The sequence below is a fragment of the Lontra canadensis genome, unplaced genomic scaffold (genome assembly GCF_010015895.1).
Source record: "Lontra canadensis isolate GAN:19392208 unplaced genomic scaffold, GSC_riverotter_1.0 scaffold1, whole genome shotgun sequence".
Taxonomy (NCBI): Eukaryota; Metazoa; Chordata; class Mammalia; order Carnivora; family Mustelidae; genus Lontra; species Lontra canadensis.
The window spans coordinates 35,172,820-35,191,296 of record NW_022630995.1 but is presented as its reverse complement, the minus strand read 5'-3'; the positions used below and the strand labels follow the sequence as shown (position 1 = coordinate 35,191,296).

General features: G+C 39.1%; 1 protein-coding gene and 1 pseudogene across 3 annotated transcripts in view; both read left to right on the top strand.

Annotated features, from left to right (window-relative positions):
- WDR19 (WD repeat domain 19) overlaps positions 1–18,477 on the top strand; it is a 93,792-nt gene that overhangs the window by 18,884 nt on the left and 56,431 nt on the right. For all 3 annotated transcript variants that reach the window (XM_032853204.1, XM_032853194.1, XM_032853213.1), the window contains 8 exons: positions 3,560–3,640; positions 6,182–6,294; positions 6,551–6,724; positions 14,570–14,640; positions 15,074–15,246; positions 15,339–15,453; positions 16,585–16,691; positions 17,347–17,469. In XM_032853204.1, coding sequence (XP_032709095.1) covers positions 3,560–3,640; positions 6,182–6,294; positions 6,551–6,724; positions 14,570–14,640; positions 15,074–15,246; positions 15,339–15,453; positions 16,585–16,691; positions 17,347–17,469 — 957 coding nt within the window. The remainder of the gene's footprint in view (positions 1–3,559; positions 3,641–6,181; positions 6,295–6,550; positions 6,725–14,569; positions 14,641–15,073; positions 15,247–15,338; positions 15,454–16,584; positions 16,692–17,346; positions 17,470–18,477) is intronic.
- Positions 11,327–11,942, top strand: LOC116865116 (annotated as a pseudogene).

Genomic DNA, 18,477 nt, shown 5'->3' with positions numbered 1-18,477 from the left:
TTTCTGGCCATTGATTAGAACCCCACCTAATTTCATTGCCACATGATTTCTCCATAGAGTGCTTCACCACATAGCAGGTGGTAAGACAGGGAAGCAGCCACTTAAAACTTAAGCCACAGTCTCTTAATAAATAACCTGATCTCAAAATCATTTTTGCCATATTCTGTTATGTAGACGTGAGTCCCGTCCAGCCCACATTCAGCTAGGAATGGGGATTACACAGAAGGTGAGGATTACTGTGGCTCATCTTAGAAGCTGCAACCATAGGCTCCTACTCTCAAGAAGACAGAACTAATCATGATAAAACACACACAACCTTATACCATGATGCCATATATTTTGGTATAGCTTACAAGTCCCATAGTATCTGAGATGGAGGAGATCAATGCAAGTTGGATTATGAACCTTTAAAAGACAGACAATCTGAATCAGTCAAGGTGTAGGATAAATTGCTGTAACAGAGTCTTCTAAAATTACAAGGGCTCTAAAAATATGCTAGTTTGGGTGGTTTTTCCTCTTTCTCTTCCTCATGGAACAGAGACAGGTGGGCAGATCATCTGTGCATCTCTGCTTCACAAGGTGCTACACAGTCCCAGGTTCCTTCCATCACATTGCTCTGCCTTTTGCAAGGATATTTCGTCCTCTTCTGCATAGTTACCCGCACCACATCTGCATTTCCCCTCCAGGGAAGGGAGAAAGAAAGTGGAGTGCAAGAGGCATTTAAAGGGCCTCGTCTAGAAGATGCATTTATTTTTTCTATCCATATCACTAGAATCTAGTCACATAGTCACACTTTACTCCTGCCAGTGAAGCTGCAAATATCATCTCTGTAATTGTGTACCCTACTGAAATTTGTTTAAGTGGATACTGTAAGACATTTAACAGTCTGTTGTTCAACCCTAGCAAAACGACATGGACAGAGGTAGGAGGAAGAACTTATAGCTTGTTCAAGATTGGCCTACTGAAGATAGGAGTTTTGAGAATTTATAGAAAATAAGATTGAAGAAGAACATTGGTTTCTGTATCTGGACAGCTCTGAAAGTTAGGCAGAAGTTACTCAGCCATGTTGAGTAGAACCATGGCTTGATTAAACTTGTTCTTTTTTTTTTTTTTTAATTTATTTGACAGAAATCACAAGTAGGCAGAGAGGCACACAGAGAGAGAGGGGGAAGCAGGCTCCTCGCTGAGCAGAGAGCCCGATGTGGGGCTCGATCCCAGGATCCCGGGATCATGACCCGAGCCGAAGGCAGAGGCTTTAACCCACTGAGCCACCCAGGCGCCCCATGATTAAACTTGTTCTTAAGATTAATTAGTATAACAAAATATTTTCTAGAAACCTAAAATTTTGACATTCTATTTTGGTGCGATTTTGAGTTAGAATGGTAGATATGCAAGTTGAAATGCTTTAGCTCTGCACTCACTTCCTTGTATCCATATCAGACATCATCAGTAGATATTGGCATTTTTTTCCTCCGCTGAATCAGGACACGACCTTACAATATTTTGCTACATCACATCCTAGGAAATAACTACATTCAGTTGTTATTTACATACAAGATAGCTATTTCCCATCGCTGATCTCTAAGAAGTATTCTTCTAGAATTAGGTATACCCTCTAAGTTGTCTTGTGGTAAGCAAAGCATACATTAAAAGTATTGCTTTATTTTGTGTTGTCTCTGAATTGCTTTGAATTTACTACTCTGCAGATCACTCCAGTGTTTCTTGTGTAGATTTATTTTTATTTATCCTACTAAGGACTTGCCTTGTTCTTTAAATCTGAAGTTTGCTGTCTTTCATCAATTCTGGAAAATTCTGTCATTATCTCTTTCAGTATTACCTCTTGCCCTTTCTATTCTATCCTTCTGGAGTGTCTGTTAGACATACATTGGACCTTCTACCTCTTTATCTCTCTGTTTAAGAATTTATTTATTGATTTTAGAGAGAGCTGGGGGAGGAGCAGAGGGAGGGGGACAAGCAGACTCTGTGCTGAATGGGGAGCCCAACGTGGAGCTCAGTTTCATGACTCTGAGACTATGACCCTGAGATCATAACTTGAGGTGAAACCAAGAGTCAGATGCTCAACCAACTGAACCACCCACGTGCCCCTCTTTATCTCTCTTTCATATCTTTTTGTCATTCTGTGCAACCGCCTGGGTTATTTACTTAATCAATTTACTTATTCTTTCTTCAAATTTATCTGGCCATCTATCTTACTAAGTTTTTTTTTTAATCTTAATGATTCTGCTTTTTATTATTAGAAAGTACTTTAGATAAATAGGCAAATGGGGTTAAGAGATACAAACTTCCAGTTATAAAATACGTAAGTCATGAGGGTATAATATATAGGATAGGGAATATAGTCATTAATATTGTAATAATTTTTTATGGTGAGATAGTAATTAGACTTACCGTGGGGGAGGTCATTTTGTAATGTATATAAATATTGAATTACTGTGTTGTACACCTGAAGCTAATAGCATATTGTATGTCAAGTAAAGAGTTGATCCCTCAACAACATGGTTTGAACTGTGGAGATCTACTTATATGCATATATTTTTTGATAAATATAATACAGGACCATAAATATATTTTCTCTTATGATTTGCTTAATAACATTTTCTTTTCTCTAGCTCACTTTATTGTAAGAATACAGTATGAGATATACAGAACATATAAAATGTCTATGAATTGTTTATATTATTGGTAAGGCTTCCAGTGAAAGTAGGCTATTAATAGTTAAATTTGGGGGGACTCAACATTATATGTGAATATTCAACTGTTCAGGGGCTCAGCTCCCCTAACCCCCATAGTGTTCAAGGGTCAGCTGTACTTTAATAAATAAAGAAAAGTACTTTGTAGTTCTCTAAAAAAATCTGTTTGGACTTTTTTTTTTTTTTTAAGTCTTTTGTCATACTTAGGAGTCCTTTACATCTTTGGTCATTTTTAAAGTGTCTAGTGGAGTATCTCTCCACTAGTTCTATGTTTCTTAGATCTGATGACTTTTGTTCTTGATGTGTTATGTCTTGTGACTTTTCTCATTTTGAATTGTGAGCTCATCTTCAGCAGGGCTTGTCTGTAGAAATTTTTTATTGCTTTGGAAGAGGTCTTGGATTTGTTTTTGACAAACACTCCAAGGAGTTTCTAGCCCACTCAAAGTATAAATTTGAACTTCAGATCATGATGAAGATAGGAAGGTCTTTGAAATGAAAAGAACTTTTTCAGTATTTTTTCTGACCCAAAGCTCAGCCCAAGTCAAATAGGCTTCTTTATTGTCTCCTTACCAGCTGCTCTGGATAGCTACAGCATCGGTTTCTACACATACTTTGGTTTGAGGTTTGCTCTTTGCTTATTTTCCCCGGAAATTTTCCTTGCCTTCTTTCAAGCTTTTCTCTCTATTTAATAAGACATGTGTTGTGTTTCATCCACAATTTCCAGATGTTTGTAGCTGTGGGGTTTTCAGGTATAACAGAAGTGAAGGCAAGTTACTGGTTTTATTATAAATTCAGAACGAATTTAAGTGTTGCACTTATTCCTCATGATAATATTTCTGTCCCTGCAGACACCAGTGAGGTCAGAGCCTAGCGACATGCAGTTTTCCATGATGAAGACAGATGACCGAACGTCTGCTGCTGAAAGCACGGTGAGAATTTAAAGTCACATCCATGTCCAAGTTATTTTGATAATTTCATAGACTATGCTCTCTCCTTTTCCAGGATGGTTCAGAATGTATATGGATAAATAAATTACGGTGTGTCATTTATTAAATTAGTAAAGACTCCAGTGTCTCAGGCATACGTTGCTTTTGCTGCTGCTGACAGTAGCACAGGAAATGAGGACATCTTCTTATTATACTTGGTGTTGCTTTTCTCGTTCTTGTGGTAGCAGAAACAGCGAGGGTACCTTTGTAAACAGAAGTACTGATTCCTATGTGATTTTTTAATTTTCTCTCTCTTGGAGGTGGTGACCAGAACTCTGGAATTTGTAGTTATTGTTAATATCTTAGATGCATTTTCCTTGCCACATATTATTCTGAAATCCAGAGGACCTTCGCAATTACCCAGAAAGCCAGACAGAGGGAAAACAAAACAAAAACCAAGAGGACAACCACCACAGAGTCCCCATAAAACTGTAAAACCCCAATATCAAGGGAAAAGAAGATATTAAGCTCCTGGTATTGCCCTAAAACCTGTATACTACATAGATACTACTTTTATTTTTAATTCGTTCCCATTATTCTCATTCTTTTTAATTTTTTTTAAAAATTTTAACCTAATTACCATCACAAGAGGTTCAATACAACAAATTCCATAATAACCTTTTAACTTGAACTTTTTTGATACATATACCTGTGTTTTTCTTGCTTTTCTATTTTTTTTAATATTCATATATAGATGAGCTTCAAGGTAATCCTCTTTCCCCAATCAATACTACCCCTATATATAAACCAGTTTTAATCCCCCTTTATCCCGAGAAAGTGGAGTCCTTTATCAAAGATCTCAAGATACACACAGGAAGAATTAAAATAACCTTCCTTGTCCACACTGAGGATTTATAACCACCCTCCCATCTTTTTCTTCTGTCAGTGTTTCTGTGTATTTATTTTTGTTCTGGTAGTATACTTGGGGTTCATTTGGCTGGGTTCTTTTTTTCTTGTCATTTACTTTTGTCAGTCTTTTTGTCTGTTTTTGTTTGTATACTTTATAAATCTTACCTTTGGGGCCCATTCTGGCTAGGTCTTCTCTTTTTTTTTTTTTTCTTTTCTTTCTCTTTCTCTCTCTCTTTTTTTTTTCCTTTCTTTTTGGTGGGGACTCCTGATTGCACAGAAGTGTTTCAGGATGCACCTTGCCTGGATCGTGGTTGATATATTCAGGTACACATCCCCTCAGCTACCTCTCATCAAAATGACTAGGAGGAGAAATGCCCAACAGAGGAAAAATTCAGAGACTGTGCCCTCTCAGTCAGAGCTATTGGATATGGACATAAACAGTATGTCGGAAAGGGAATTTAGGGTAACAGTTATCCAGGCAATGGCTAGTTTGGAGAAAACCATTAATACAAATATATTTAAATGCAATAGTCTTTTTTTTCTTAAAAAGCTATTATTGACTCGATAATGACTTATAATTGATAGACTAAAGGAACTATGTCAAAGTGTTTCTCTTCTTATATGAATCCATCACCCTTAATGAGCCCAAGTAAGTAATACAGTCTTTTCTCTCCTTCACACAATTACACCTTCCACTGAGAATTACAGTTAAGTATTGACTTGTGTGAGTGACAGAGGGACACTAGTCTAGCTGCATTGACCAATGACCTGCAGGGGATGGAAAGAATAATACAAAAAGCCAAGCTCATTTATCTACACCGTGTGGACTATAATCCCCAATGGCTCAAAATCAGAATGACCTCGTAGGCAGGGAGACTGTGTGCTCCAAACATGTGCTCAGTTTCAGTAGAACCGTGTTGGACTTCTGGCCCTGTACCGCACAGTACTCTAATGAGAGGTATAGAGAATTTTTAAGTTAATTGACCCAGCTATTTTACTATAATTCTCAAAGGTGCAAAGCCAAGGACCCTTCCCAGACTGTATATTAGTACAATGTATTTTTTTTTTAAGATTTTATTTATTTGACAGAGAGAGATCACAAGTAGACACAGAGGCAGGCAGAGAGAGAGAGAGAGAGGGAAGCAGGCTCCCTGCTGAGCAGAGAGCCCGATGCGGGACTCGATCCCAGGACCCTGAGATCATGACCTGAGCCGAAGGCAGCGGCTTAACCCACTGAGCCACCCAGGCGCCCAGTACAATGTATTTTTTAAAGTCACATTGTTATCATGTTAGTTAAAACATTTATTTTATTTTTTTTTAAAGATTTTATTTATTTATTTGACAGACCGAGATCACAAGTAGGCAGAGTGGCAGGCAGAGAGAGAGCAGGGGAAGCAGGCTCCCTGCTGAGCAGAGAGCCTGATGTGGGGCTTGATCCCAGGACTCTGGGATCATGACCTGAGCCAAAGGCAGAAGCTTTAACCCACTGAGCTAGCCAGGCACCCCTGGTTAAAACATTTAATGTAAACTTGGCTCATGTTTTTCATCAGTTAGCTTCATCTATTTGAATTTGCTTATTGGTCTTCATGAAGTCCTGAGTAATTTATTTCATAATCTCTTAATCTTTCCTGGCAGATCAGCGTGGTGGTTGGCAAGAAAACGTTGTTTCTTTATAACCTGAATGACCCAGATAGTCCAATTGATCTGGAATTTCAGCAGCGCTATGGGAACATTGTCTGCTACAGCTGGTATGTACAAGCAGCTCATTACCAAAAGATGTCCCTGTGTTCTTCCTTACTCATTATATTTAATTTTTGCCCATAAGATTTGCACTTCTATATGTCACATTTTCTGGATTGTAGACTATGACTTCACATGGGAAACAACCCAGCATATTATCTGGCCCTGGACAAATTATGTTCTGTAGTTCCTTACTTCTAATGTACTTGCTGATTTACTGTGTTGCCAATGACTTTTACTGTACTGTTGCCTTTGTTGCTATAGGTATGGTGACGGCTACATCATGATTGGTTTTTCACGTGGAATTTTTGTGGTCATCTCCACTCATATTCGAGAGATTGGTCAAGAGATATTTCAGGCTCGTGACCACAAAGATAGTCTAACCAGTATTGCAGTCTCACAGACCCTTAATAAAGCTGCGACGTGTGGCGATAATTGGTAAGTTACACTTAAAAATTCCCTGGAAAGCTTATGTAAGGAATGTTTAAGAGATACAACAAGAGGGGTGCCTGGGTGGCTCAGTGGGTTAAAGCCTCTGCCTTCGGCTCAGGTCATGATCCCAGGGTCCTGGGATCGAGCCCCATGTCGGGCTCTCTGCTCCAAGGGGAGCCTGCTTCCTCCTCTCTCTCTCTCTCTGCCTGCCTCTCTGCCTACTTGTGATCTCTGTCTGTCAAATAAATAAATAAAATCTTAAAAAAAAAAAGATACTCAACAAGACTTTGATAGCTAGTGGGAATCTGTCAGCAGAACTCTCCTGCACTCTTAAAACATGTTTGCAATTGAAAATTTCTAAGACTCCTGCTAGAACACGCAGGCTAAAACCTAAAATGCTAAATTTTTACCAACAACAAAACCTAAAACGGAGAATGCTTGAAAATCAATCTTAAAATAGGTAGTTCCAGGTAGTGTGGAGTCAGCACACTCCACCTTGTACCTCTCACTGATTAATCACAACCATAAAGCCAGGGCAGAATGCATGGAACAGCTCTTTAAGGATTCTAGAAAGTAAATAATAGATCGAAGAAGAGCAGAACTTGAAGTGCGACCGAACCAGTGAGGAGTCTCCCAGTTTGTCTTCCAGTCTCTCGAGACTCAAGGCAGCCAAAGTCCGGAAGTAGACATTAGAGTATAGATGAGAGGGCTCTGAAGGAAGCCCTCTGGTTCCGGCTCAAGTTGCAGGAAAGAGAACTCCACTAACAGAGTTGGGGGAAATTTCCCAGCTTCCTTTCTTTTTCTTTGTTTTTTCGTGCCCCAGCCACCATGCCACTTTGTCGTGGCAGTAGCAGCAACAGCAGTGTCAGGAAGGACCCACAGACACCTGCAACTCTGACAGAGGGTAACCTTCCTCCAAGCAGAGGAGCTATGGTCCCAGGAAGGTGGGCAGCCCCTGTTGCTTGTTCTCTGCGCCCTCACACTGCTTGGCCACAAGTATGGGTCCATTTGTGGAAGGGCAAGGCACTTCAGGGTAACTAGAGCCCCAGCTTTCCTGCTGGGAGACTAAAAAAGGGAAGCCCCAGAGAATCAGAACATACCAGGGAGATCCTGGAGAGGAAAGAGCTCTGGAAAGTAACCGTCTAAAGACATTTAGGAACTCCCAGGTTCACTCCTGAGCTATATATGTGTATCTCATCCTGAATATACCAAAGACTTCGAGAACTGAACTAAGGAATAGACCCTAATGCAAGTCCTGTGGACCACAAAGTGGGCAGAGCAGGGACATATCTGAGTACGACTGCAAAGCCTTTGAAAATGGAACTGACGTTGAAACCACAACCCACAGAAGGCTGGTTGATAGTCATAGCCTGAACCCAACTGGGTTGATTATTAAAAAAACAAACTTTAACCTTCTCCATGGGATTTAAACAAGATGCAGGAGTCTCAGATGTAATGTTCAGAAGGTCCAAAATAGAACCCAAAGTTACCTGACATAGGAAGAATCAGGAAAATTTCAACTCACCTGGGAAAAGGCAATCAAAAGATGCCAGTGCCAAGATGACGCAGGTAGCAGCTATTATAAACACACACACACACACACACACACACACACACACACACACACACCAGATGGAAATATAGTCTTAGAAAAGAAAGAGAATCTAGAAAGAAAAACTAAATGGAAGCTTTTAGACCTGAAAAATATAATTAATGCAGTACTTACTAGCAGAATGGAGATCATAAAATGTCTAGACCAAAAGCTACACCAAAAGACTAGACCAAAAGAAATATCCCAGTGAGCACAGAGAAAGAAAAGATTGGAAAAAAAAATAAACAGAGCCTCAGGGGCCTGTAAAACAATACTGAAACGTCTAACATTTATGTCACAAGAGTCTCAGAAATAATGGCTGGAAACTTCTCACCTTCAGCAACAGACATAGACCTGTCTATTGTAGAAGCTCAGCAAATCCCTAAAAGGATAAGTCCAAAAAAACCTAGCTCAGACGTATCATAATCAAACTGCTAAAAACTAACTATGAAGAAAAAATCTTGAAAGCAGTTAATGAACAACATTTTAAGTGTGGGTTTCTCACCATAAGCCCTCAAGGCCAGGAGGAAGCATCACGACTTTCTAAAGTGCTGAAGGAAAAGGACTGTCAGCTGAAATTCATCACCCAGTGAAAGTATCTATCAGGAATGAAGTGAAATGGAAACATTCGCAGATGAAGAAAAATGAGAATATACTGCTAGCAGACCTGCTCTAAAATTGCTAAAGGAATTGCTTCAGATGGAAGAAAACAGATGACAGAAGGAAATTTGGGACATCAAGAATGGAGGAAGAGCAGGTGTCTGGATGGCTCAGTTCATTAAGCATCTGCCTTCAGCTCAGGTCATGATCCCTGAGTCCTGGGATCGATCAGCTTCCTGCTCAGTAGAGAGTCTGCTTCTCCCTCTACCCTTCTACCCCATCTTGCGCTCCCTCCCCCTCTCTCTCAAAAATAAATAAATAAAATCTTAAAAAAAAAAAAAAAAGAATGAAGAGAGGCAGAAATGGTAAATAGATCTTTTTTTTTTTTTCCTTTGGCGATCTTTAACATATGGGGCTGTTGAAAGTAAAAATGATATTATTTGATAGTGTGTTCAGTGTTTAAGATGCAGTACATATGACGAGCACAATAGAAAGGGGGAAGGGTCAGTTAAGTGTCTGCCTTTGGCTCAGGTCATGATCTCAGGGTCCTGGGATTGAGCTGCTGTGTCATCTAGTAAAATATTGATTGTAAAGAGCTTCTGAGATGTTAACTATGTATGCTATAATCTAGAGTAACCACTAAAAATATGCAGAGATATAGACAAAAACACAATAATAAGTAAATTAAAATGGAATACTGAAAAATGTTCAAGTCTAAAAGGCAGCAGGACACATACCTGTACCCCTGGGGCCAATAATACATTGTATGTTAATAAAAAAATAAAAAATTAGATTTTAAAAAAATTGAGCCAAGTTAAAAATAAATAAATAAAAGGCAGCAGGAAAGGAGAAATGAGAGTAAAAGTAACAACAGAAAACAATAAAACAGTGGATTTAAGTTCAAACAAATCAATTAATTATGATAAATGTGTAAACAGCAATGCTATTGGACATAGACAATTAGAATAGAATTTTTAAGTGACCCTGTTTCCTGTTGAAACTCACTTCAATGTAATGATGTAACGAAACAACTAGGTAAAAAATAAAAGGATGGGAAAAGTTCATCTAAATGCTAACCAAAAGAGAGCTGGGTGGTTAGGCGGGTATCAGACAGAGAGCAAAGAGAATTACCAGGGATGAAGAGGTGTATTGCATATTGACTAGATAAAATGATGCTAAGTGAGTATGCACCTAACAACAGAGCCCCAAAATAGAGGAAGGAAAAGCTGGCAGAACTAAAGGGAAAAATAGACAACAGTAATAGTTGAAGTCTTCAAGGCTCTGCCTTCAATAAGATGTGGAACAACTAGACAGAAGATCAACAAGGAAATAAACATGTCAAATTGACACTTACTAAGCAGAGTGCAGGGTGCCAGGTCCTGAGCTGTGGTTCAACAACACGCAAGAAGAAGAATCGAAATAGAAAAGTTCATTATTCACAGGTTCTAGAGGAAGTAATCGGCTTGTTTTGACCTCAGAGAGAGGTCAAGGCCCAGTGCAGACAAAAAGACACAGAACCCCGGGCACGGGCTTTCCATAGGGTTTATGAAAAAAACAGCAGGGCCCTGAATAGACTGCTTTCGGGGTTCCCAGGGTGAGGCCAGATTGGCCAATTCTAACCAGAAGTGTGGGGTTTTGGTAAGTCCCAGAGATTTTATCCTAGGGGCACGTAAGGTAAATAAATGCTGGGAGGCAGGAGAGGCTGTTGATCACGGGGCTCTTGGGGAAGTCACATCAGGATCTTACATCTGCTTGGGTCTCTGTGAGCTGCTCTCTAGGGCACGCATTTGCAGGAGGGACTAGTGTTAGGTCACTGCAGGCCACTTGGCCAAACAGGGTGGATGCTGAGGCAGCAGCAGCACGGAGGAGCTTAGCTAAATTCTCAACACACTTGGACAGCACTATAAACCCACTAGACCTAACAGACATTTATAGAACATTCCACCCAACAATAGAATCCATGTTTTTTCTATGCACCCATGGAACATGCACTAGGGTAGTTCGTATCGTGAACCATGAAACCTCAACAAATTTAAATTGAAGTCATGCAAAATGGGTTCCTTGGCCATAACGTAATCACACTTAAATAACAGGAAAACATCAGGAAAATTCAGTGAACACTTGGAAATTAACCTATTTCCAAATAATTCACGAGTGTATCTCAAAGCAGATTGAAAAATACATGCAACTGAGCCATGACCCTCCAACGCCGACTCGAACACCTCTCTCTAGTGTCAGACCCAGCCTTCGCTCTCTCCCTTCTTGCTCCCGGTGGCCCTGAGGGTGTGTGGGCCAGGGGTGGCCCCAAAGAGTAGGAGGCAGAGGGGGAGCAGGTATACAGGTCTAAGTGTCTGCGTCTGTGCACTTGGAGCAAGAATTGAGAGGAGCAGGAGACTGCAAGGATGGGGCCAGGAGCAATGGCGTCCAAAGAGGAGCAAGCAGTAAAAAGTCTCAACATGGACAATTGCCAACCAGGAAAATGATAAAAAGGATCAAAAGTATCAAGTTGCTAATAAAGGAGAGCCTTTGGCCCTCACTTTAGAAGCTGACTTTTGTGTGCCTAGAGTAAATCATAGATGGTTCCATGCTAGGCATCCCATCCCACAGTATAGGTGGGACATGATTCAGGTCTAGGAGAACCACAGGCAAGGATGAGAGAAGAGAATATGGAAAGGATTAGGGAGGTGGGGGGAGGTGAGCCAGCTGAAGGAGAAGCAATTCAGTCATGGTCTGGGGGCGGTTAGCATTGACCTTCCTCAACATGACAATCACGAGGACTTTTGCCTTACCCCTTGAATCCTGATGTTTTCTTTCCTGAAGTTAATAGGAAGACACACTTGTTTCCTAAACTTACGTGTTCTCAGTGTACCTTTGTTGTAAACCTTTTGGTGTTATGTGTCTCTTGTGGGTCTCCTACGACCAGCTTCTACTCTAATGTTGTCTTTTGGCTCAATCTGTAAGATTCTGTCAGCGGGGGAATTTTACTCTATTGCATGGAAAGATGTTCATTATATATTGTGAAGTTAATAAAGTAGTTTAAAAGACCAAAAAAAAAAAAAAACCACCCATACAACTGAATAAAAGTGAAAATGTAACATATCAAAATATGCTATACAGCTAAAACAATGCTGAGAAGAAAATTTGTAGTATTAAATGCTTATATACAAAAGAAAAAAAATCTAAAATCAGTAATCTAAGTTCCTACCTCAAGAAACTAGGAAAAAAAAAGCAAAATAAGGGTAAAGCAGAAGGAATAAAATCATAAAGAGCAGAAGCTGATCTATTTCCCATAGAATAGGGAAAAAAATCTGCAACAGCTGAAATTGATAAACCTCTAGCAAGATTGACAAATTAAAAAAACAAATCAATATCAGAAATGAAATAGGATTATTACTACAGGTGTGGAAGCTACAAACAATTCAGGAATTTGACAATTTAGAAGATTGGAAAAATTCTTTTAAAAACCACTGACTATCAAAACTCAACCCACATGAAACAGATAATCTGAATCAGCCTGTAATTCTTAAAGAAATCGAAGAATAATTTTATACCCCTTAAAAATCTCCAGGCTCAGGTGGTTTCACTGGAGAATTCTATCAAATATTTTTAAAAAGGATTCATACCAATTTTGCAAAATCTTTTCAGAAAATAAAAGTGGAGGGAACATGTCTCAACTTATTTTGTAAGGCTAGCATTATCCCAATACTAGAATCAAAGAAAGTATTAAATAAAAATTAGAGACCAATCTCTCTCATGAAACTGGACACAAAATCCTTGGCAAAACTTAGCAAACTGAATTCAGCAATATATGAAAAGAATTCCACCTCATGACCAAGTGGGATTTATTCCAAGTATACAAGGCTTATTTACATTAAAAAATCAACAAAGTAACTATACCAACAGCTTAAGAACAATATGATCATATCATTTGACACAAAATTATTTAGTAAAATCCAACACCCATTCATGATAAAAGTTCTCAGTAAGTTAGGGATAAAGGGGAATTGCCTCAACTCGATAAAGAACATCTACAAAAAACTTATAGCTAACATGATACTTCATGGTGAAAGTCTGAGTGCTTGCCCCTAAGATTGGGAACAAAATGAGGACCCCTACTCTCACTACTCTAATGCAACCTAATATTAGAAGTTCTAGCCACTACAATAAGACAAGAGAAAGAAATAAGATGCATCCAGTTTGGAAAGAAAAAAGTAAAACGATTTCTATTTGTAGATGACATGATTGCTCATGTAGAAAATCTCAAGGAATCTACAAACAAACGCCTAGAAGTAAAACTAATTAATGAGTGCAGCAAGGTTTCAGAATCAAAGATCAACACATACAAATCGATCACGTTTCTATATACTAGCAACAAACATGTGGAAATCAAATTTAAAATATGCCTTTTTAATCACTCCTAAGAAAATGAAATACTTAGATATCACCTCAACAGAACATGTAGGGGTCTGTGTGCTGAAAATTCCAAAATGCTGTTGAAAGAAGACCCAAATAAAACAGAGAAACACACAGTATTAGTATATTAAAAATAGTGATACCATCAAATGCTGTGAAGGATGACGAAAACCTAGAGGAGGAAGAAGTTTAAGTGTGTTTATAAAAGGACAACATAAGGGGTCCTTGTGGTGATGGAACTATTTATTCTATATCCTGACTTGTGGTGATTTGTGATGATGGAACTATTCTGTATTCTAACTGTGGTTGTGGATATATTCTATATCCTGACTGTGGTTGTATCTCTCAAGAATCTTACATGTGATAAAATTGCTTAGAACTAAATACACACACACACACACACACACACACACACACTGAATATAAGTAAAACTTGGGACATTTGAAAAAGGTTCATGGATTATGTCAATGTCAATATTTTGATTATAATATTATCCTATAGTTTTTCAAGATGTCATCATTTGGGGGAGAGGTGGAGGGAATATACAATCTCTGTAATATTTCTTACAACTGCATGTAGATTTACAATTCTACCAAAAAAAAAAAAATGAGAAAACAATGAGGGGAAATATATAAAGGGAAAACCCTGGGAGGGCAGAAGTGAGGAGAGAGGAAAGGAGCCAAGGAAGAAAGATAATCTTTCAGCCATTAGGGGTAACATTGTGCCACACAGCTTTCATTGGCTTGAACCCACCTATCCTCCCTGTAACCCTATGGAGTAATATGTCCCCAGTTTTGCAGAGCTTTCAACCTATGTCTTGTGATTCCAAATTGAATGCTCTTTCTATATTACCTCATTACTTTTTGTATGAAAGAAGTCAGGGTGATGGGGGGAGCACATTGCAAAGAGAAACCTTATTCCTCTTACAAAAATTAGTGCTGCTGAAAAGAATGTTTTCCTACTCAAACTTTTCTTGAGGGCAACTTAAACTTCCTTGTTCCTGAAACTATAGATCCGAGAATTAAGCAGGACCCAGACTCAACCACCACGCCCCAAAGGGATATTTTTTAAGATAAAATAAAATTATAGAAATTCTATTATTTTCTTACCTCGACCCAATAGATTATCCTTCACATCCCTTTCTGGAAAACGCTGACCTGTTCTATAGCTTACAATTTTTTTGTGAACGAAACCAATTTTATTTAACACTTATATTTACAATATACAATTTTTTTTCATTTTTCAGCATTAAAATTCATGACTTGGCAGAATTAAAGGACATGTATGCTATAATCAACCTGGATGATGAGAATAAAGGTACTAATTTTTCTGAAGCAGAGTGACATTTTATCACTGCAGTATCACAGTAATGTGTTTATTATTATTTGATTTGCATTCATTATAGGAGAAATAAAATTATCACCCTTCATACGAGTTCCCTAGAATAACTTACTTATTTTAGTAATTATAGAAGCCCATAAGTCCACTTTGATCTAAAGATTTATAGTGAATTTAATCTCAATTTCAGTTATAAAACCTAAATTCTTACATCCTTTCCCTTTGAGCCACTATGGAATGAATCGATGGTCATGTTCACATGCCTGTCTGTGGTGAAGTTTTGCTCTGTACAGACTTAACTATGAAAGACAACACTTGAAGATTTTTGTGTCTCTGCAGCTTACGTGAAAATGCTTGTTTGCCTGCAACGACATTACTTGTTTTTGATCCTTTATTCTGTCAATCATTTCAGGGTTGGGCACCTTGTCCTGGACAGATGATGGCCAGTTGCTGGCACTGTCTACCCAGAAGGGCTCGCTGCATGTTTTCTTGACCAAGCTTCCCATACTTGGGGCTGCCTGCAGCACGAGGATTGCGTACCTCACCTCCCTGCTTGAAGTCACAGTAGCCAACCCCGTGGAAGGGGTATGAAAATGGTGTTATTTTGACTTTATTCATTAGTAAAATCACAGCAGTTGCAGCAGTTGATCTGCTACTTTTCCTTTCCTGCATTATAGGAGCTGCCGATCACAGTTTCTGTTGATGTAGAGCCCAGCTTCATAGCGGTTGGGCTTTATCATCTGGCCGTGGGAATGAATAATCGAGCTTGGTTTTATGTCCTTGGAGAGAATGGCAAGTCTCAAACCAGTTGTCATCTTCTTATCTAGTGTATAACTTCTGTTATTAATTGGGGAGCACTGAAAGGTTCTTTTGAAGACCAGGCCTTTCACGCTTTTCCTTCAGCTTTTTTTTTTTCTTTTTAAGATGTTATTTATTTATTTGACACAGAGAGAGAGAGAGATTACAAGTAGGCAGGAGGCAGGCAGAGGGGTGGGGGGAAGCAGGCTCCCCGCCGAACAGAGAGCCCGATGCGGGGCTTGATCCTAGGACGCTGAGATCATGACCTGAGCTGAAGGCAGAGGCTTAACCCACTGAGCCATCCAGGCGCCCTGCTTCAGCTCTTTCTTAAGAAGCTTAAACAGTTTTGTGAATCCTCTAAAAATTGTGCGTAATTTTTGGAAAGATTTTATTCTTAACCTTTGTAGTGAGCATAGCGTGGTATAGTGGGCAGAGTATGACCTTTAGAATGAGGCCCTGAGTGTAAATTCCCCAGCTGCCTCTTGGAGGGGACTGTAGACAAATTCTCTAGCCCTCTGAGCCTTGGTGTAGAGCACTGGATGTGGTACATAAATAATGAATCTTGGAACACTGAAAAAAATGAATTTAAAAAAAAAAGAAGCCTTCATCCAGAAAAATGAGGATTCTTCTACACGTAGGGGTCAAGGATTCATGAGGAAAACTAAAGGAAATAAAATGTGATGCACCTTTGCACAATGACTTTCTTAGGCATTCCTTGGGCTGGTAGTTGGGTCCCTCCCTCTTCCTTTTATTCTTTACCTTGTGATCATTAGCATCTGAAGGGAGCCTGGCTTTTTCTTCTCCTCATTGGAGGTCAGATAACCCTCAGCCAGCCGGAGACACAGCCTCAGCTAGAGTATACCGTTAAGCTTAGGGTTGCTCAAGTGAAATTTTTGGTCGTTTCACGTGTAATTTTATTTTCTGTTCCTTTGTTTCATGTGAATCACTAGGGAATTCCTGAAGGCAAATTTATGTGACAACTACGATTTTCTTTAGAATGGCTAAAATAAAAATTTTAGATTCAGAGGACCCTTAAAAAGGCACCCATTTAAAAATTAGTTGCAAACTTAATGTAATCTTAATGTAATATATTTTAATGTGTATGTGTTTTTTTTATTGCTACAGCTGTTAAAAAATTGAAAGATGTGGAATATCTGGGGACGGTCACCAGTGTTTGCCTTCATTCTGACTATGCTGCTGCACTTTTTGAAGGCAAAGTCCAGTTGCATTTAGTAAGTATAATTTTGACGTCCTGGAGCCCTGGGGATTCTCGATGCTCCAATTAGTGATGATGAGGAACAGCCTAATGTCAGATTACCAAGAACTTTGTTCAGGAAGCAACCACGTACAGACTCGCTAGAAAGTCAAGTGTAGATAAAGGACTAACAAAACTCTTCACCCATCTGCATGAGATGCTCACTTAACTTTCTTGCTCTGGTGGTAAAGTGCATCTAGTGGAAAACTAAAAACTGATGGGAACCTTCTATGTCTGGGCTCCCTGCCATGAATTGACTTACACAGTTGGGCAGGTCACTTGTGGGGATCCTTGAAATGATACTTATAAAATTGTTCAAAAGATATTGGCTCCTGAAATAATGGGTCTTCTGAGCAAGGGGGCATCTCCTACATCTATTTCTTGGCTCTTTGCTTCTGGGAAGCCAGACCCCTGGAGAGCCAGCTGCAAAGATTATTTCCACTCAAGAGGGATGTTTAATGCTGCCCTGCTGGCGAGCTGGGTTCCTGTCTGATGTCTTTCTCAATAGACGGGTAGTCTGATGAGTCTGAATGTTTAATCGAACTTAAGAAGACAACTTTCTTCTGTCTCCCTAGATGGTGCAGACCAACTTTATTTCAATCTATGAGCTACTGTTATTCTTTATGTTTTAGATAGAAAGTGAAATCTTGGATGCTCAGGAAGAACGGGAGACCCGGCTTTTCCCAGCAGTGGATGATAAGTGCCGTATTTTATGCCATGCCTTAACTGCTGATTTCCTCATCTATGGTACAGATGTATGTATTGGCTTCTTTGATCTAGAACATAAGGGAATTTCTAATTTTTAATTTGTAAGATATGTGTGTGTGTATATATATAATATATACATAATATATACATACATATAGGTGTATGTATGTGACATATATACCTTACCTTCTATATACACTTACGTACAGCACATAGGTCCCCTGATTTGCTAGTAGCAAGTGCTTTTGTGATTATATAAACAATTTTGATGGCAGAGTGAAAAGAGCAGACTTTGGAGTCTGGAAAATCTGGGCTCAGATTCTCTTACTTGCAATTTTCTTACTTGCTAGGTGCTACTTAACCCATTCCAAGCCTCGTTTTCCTTATCTAGTTGCTTTAGGGATCTAATTTGGTGATGAACATAAGACATATCTTTGAACTTTAGATCTCCAATGCCTACTAACAAATGGCAAAATTATTTGAATATTGAGAATCCCACTTTACTCTTTTGGTTGTTGTTTGCTTGTTTGTTTTATTTTTTAGAGAGCGAGAGTATGAGCTGGGGAGGGAGAGGCACAGAAAGAGAGGAAGAGAGAGAATCTTAACCAGGCTCCATGCCTGGTTAAGTGTGGAGCCTGATGCGGGGCTCGATTTCATGACCCTAAGATCATGACTTGAGCTGAAATCAAGTCAGATGCTTAACCAGCTGAGCCACCCAGGTGCCTTGATCTTTGGTCCTTTGAGCCACCAGTACCCTAGACCTCTAAATATTGCACTAGCCAGATGGACATAAAATATATAGTAATAGCATCTTACATTTGTAAAAGGCTTTCAAAGATTTTTTCAAAGCGTATCATACCTGTTGTCTTGTTGAATCTCTAGAAGAATTTAGTAAAGGTAGGAAGGTCACTGTTTTCCACATTAGGAAACCAATTATTGACTGTTTCAAACACTTCATTTTCTCCCTTTAAACTGCTGTCTGAAGAAAACATGTCTTTACCACATGCTTATGGCCATAAGAGAGACTTTAAATCCAACCTAAATACTAATACTAA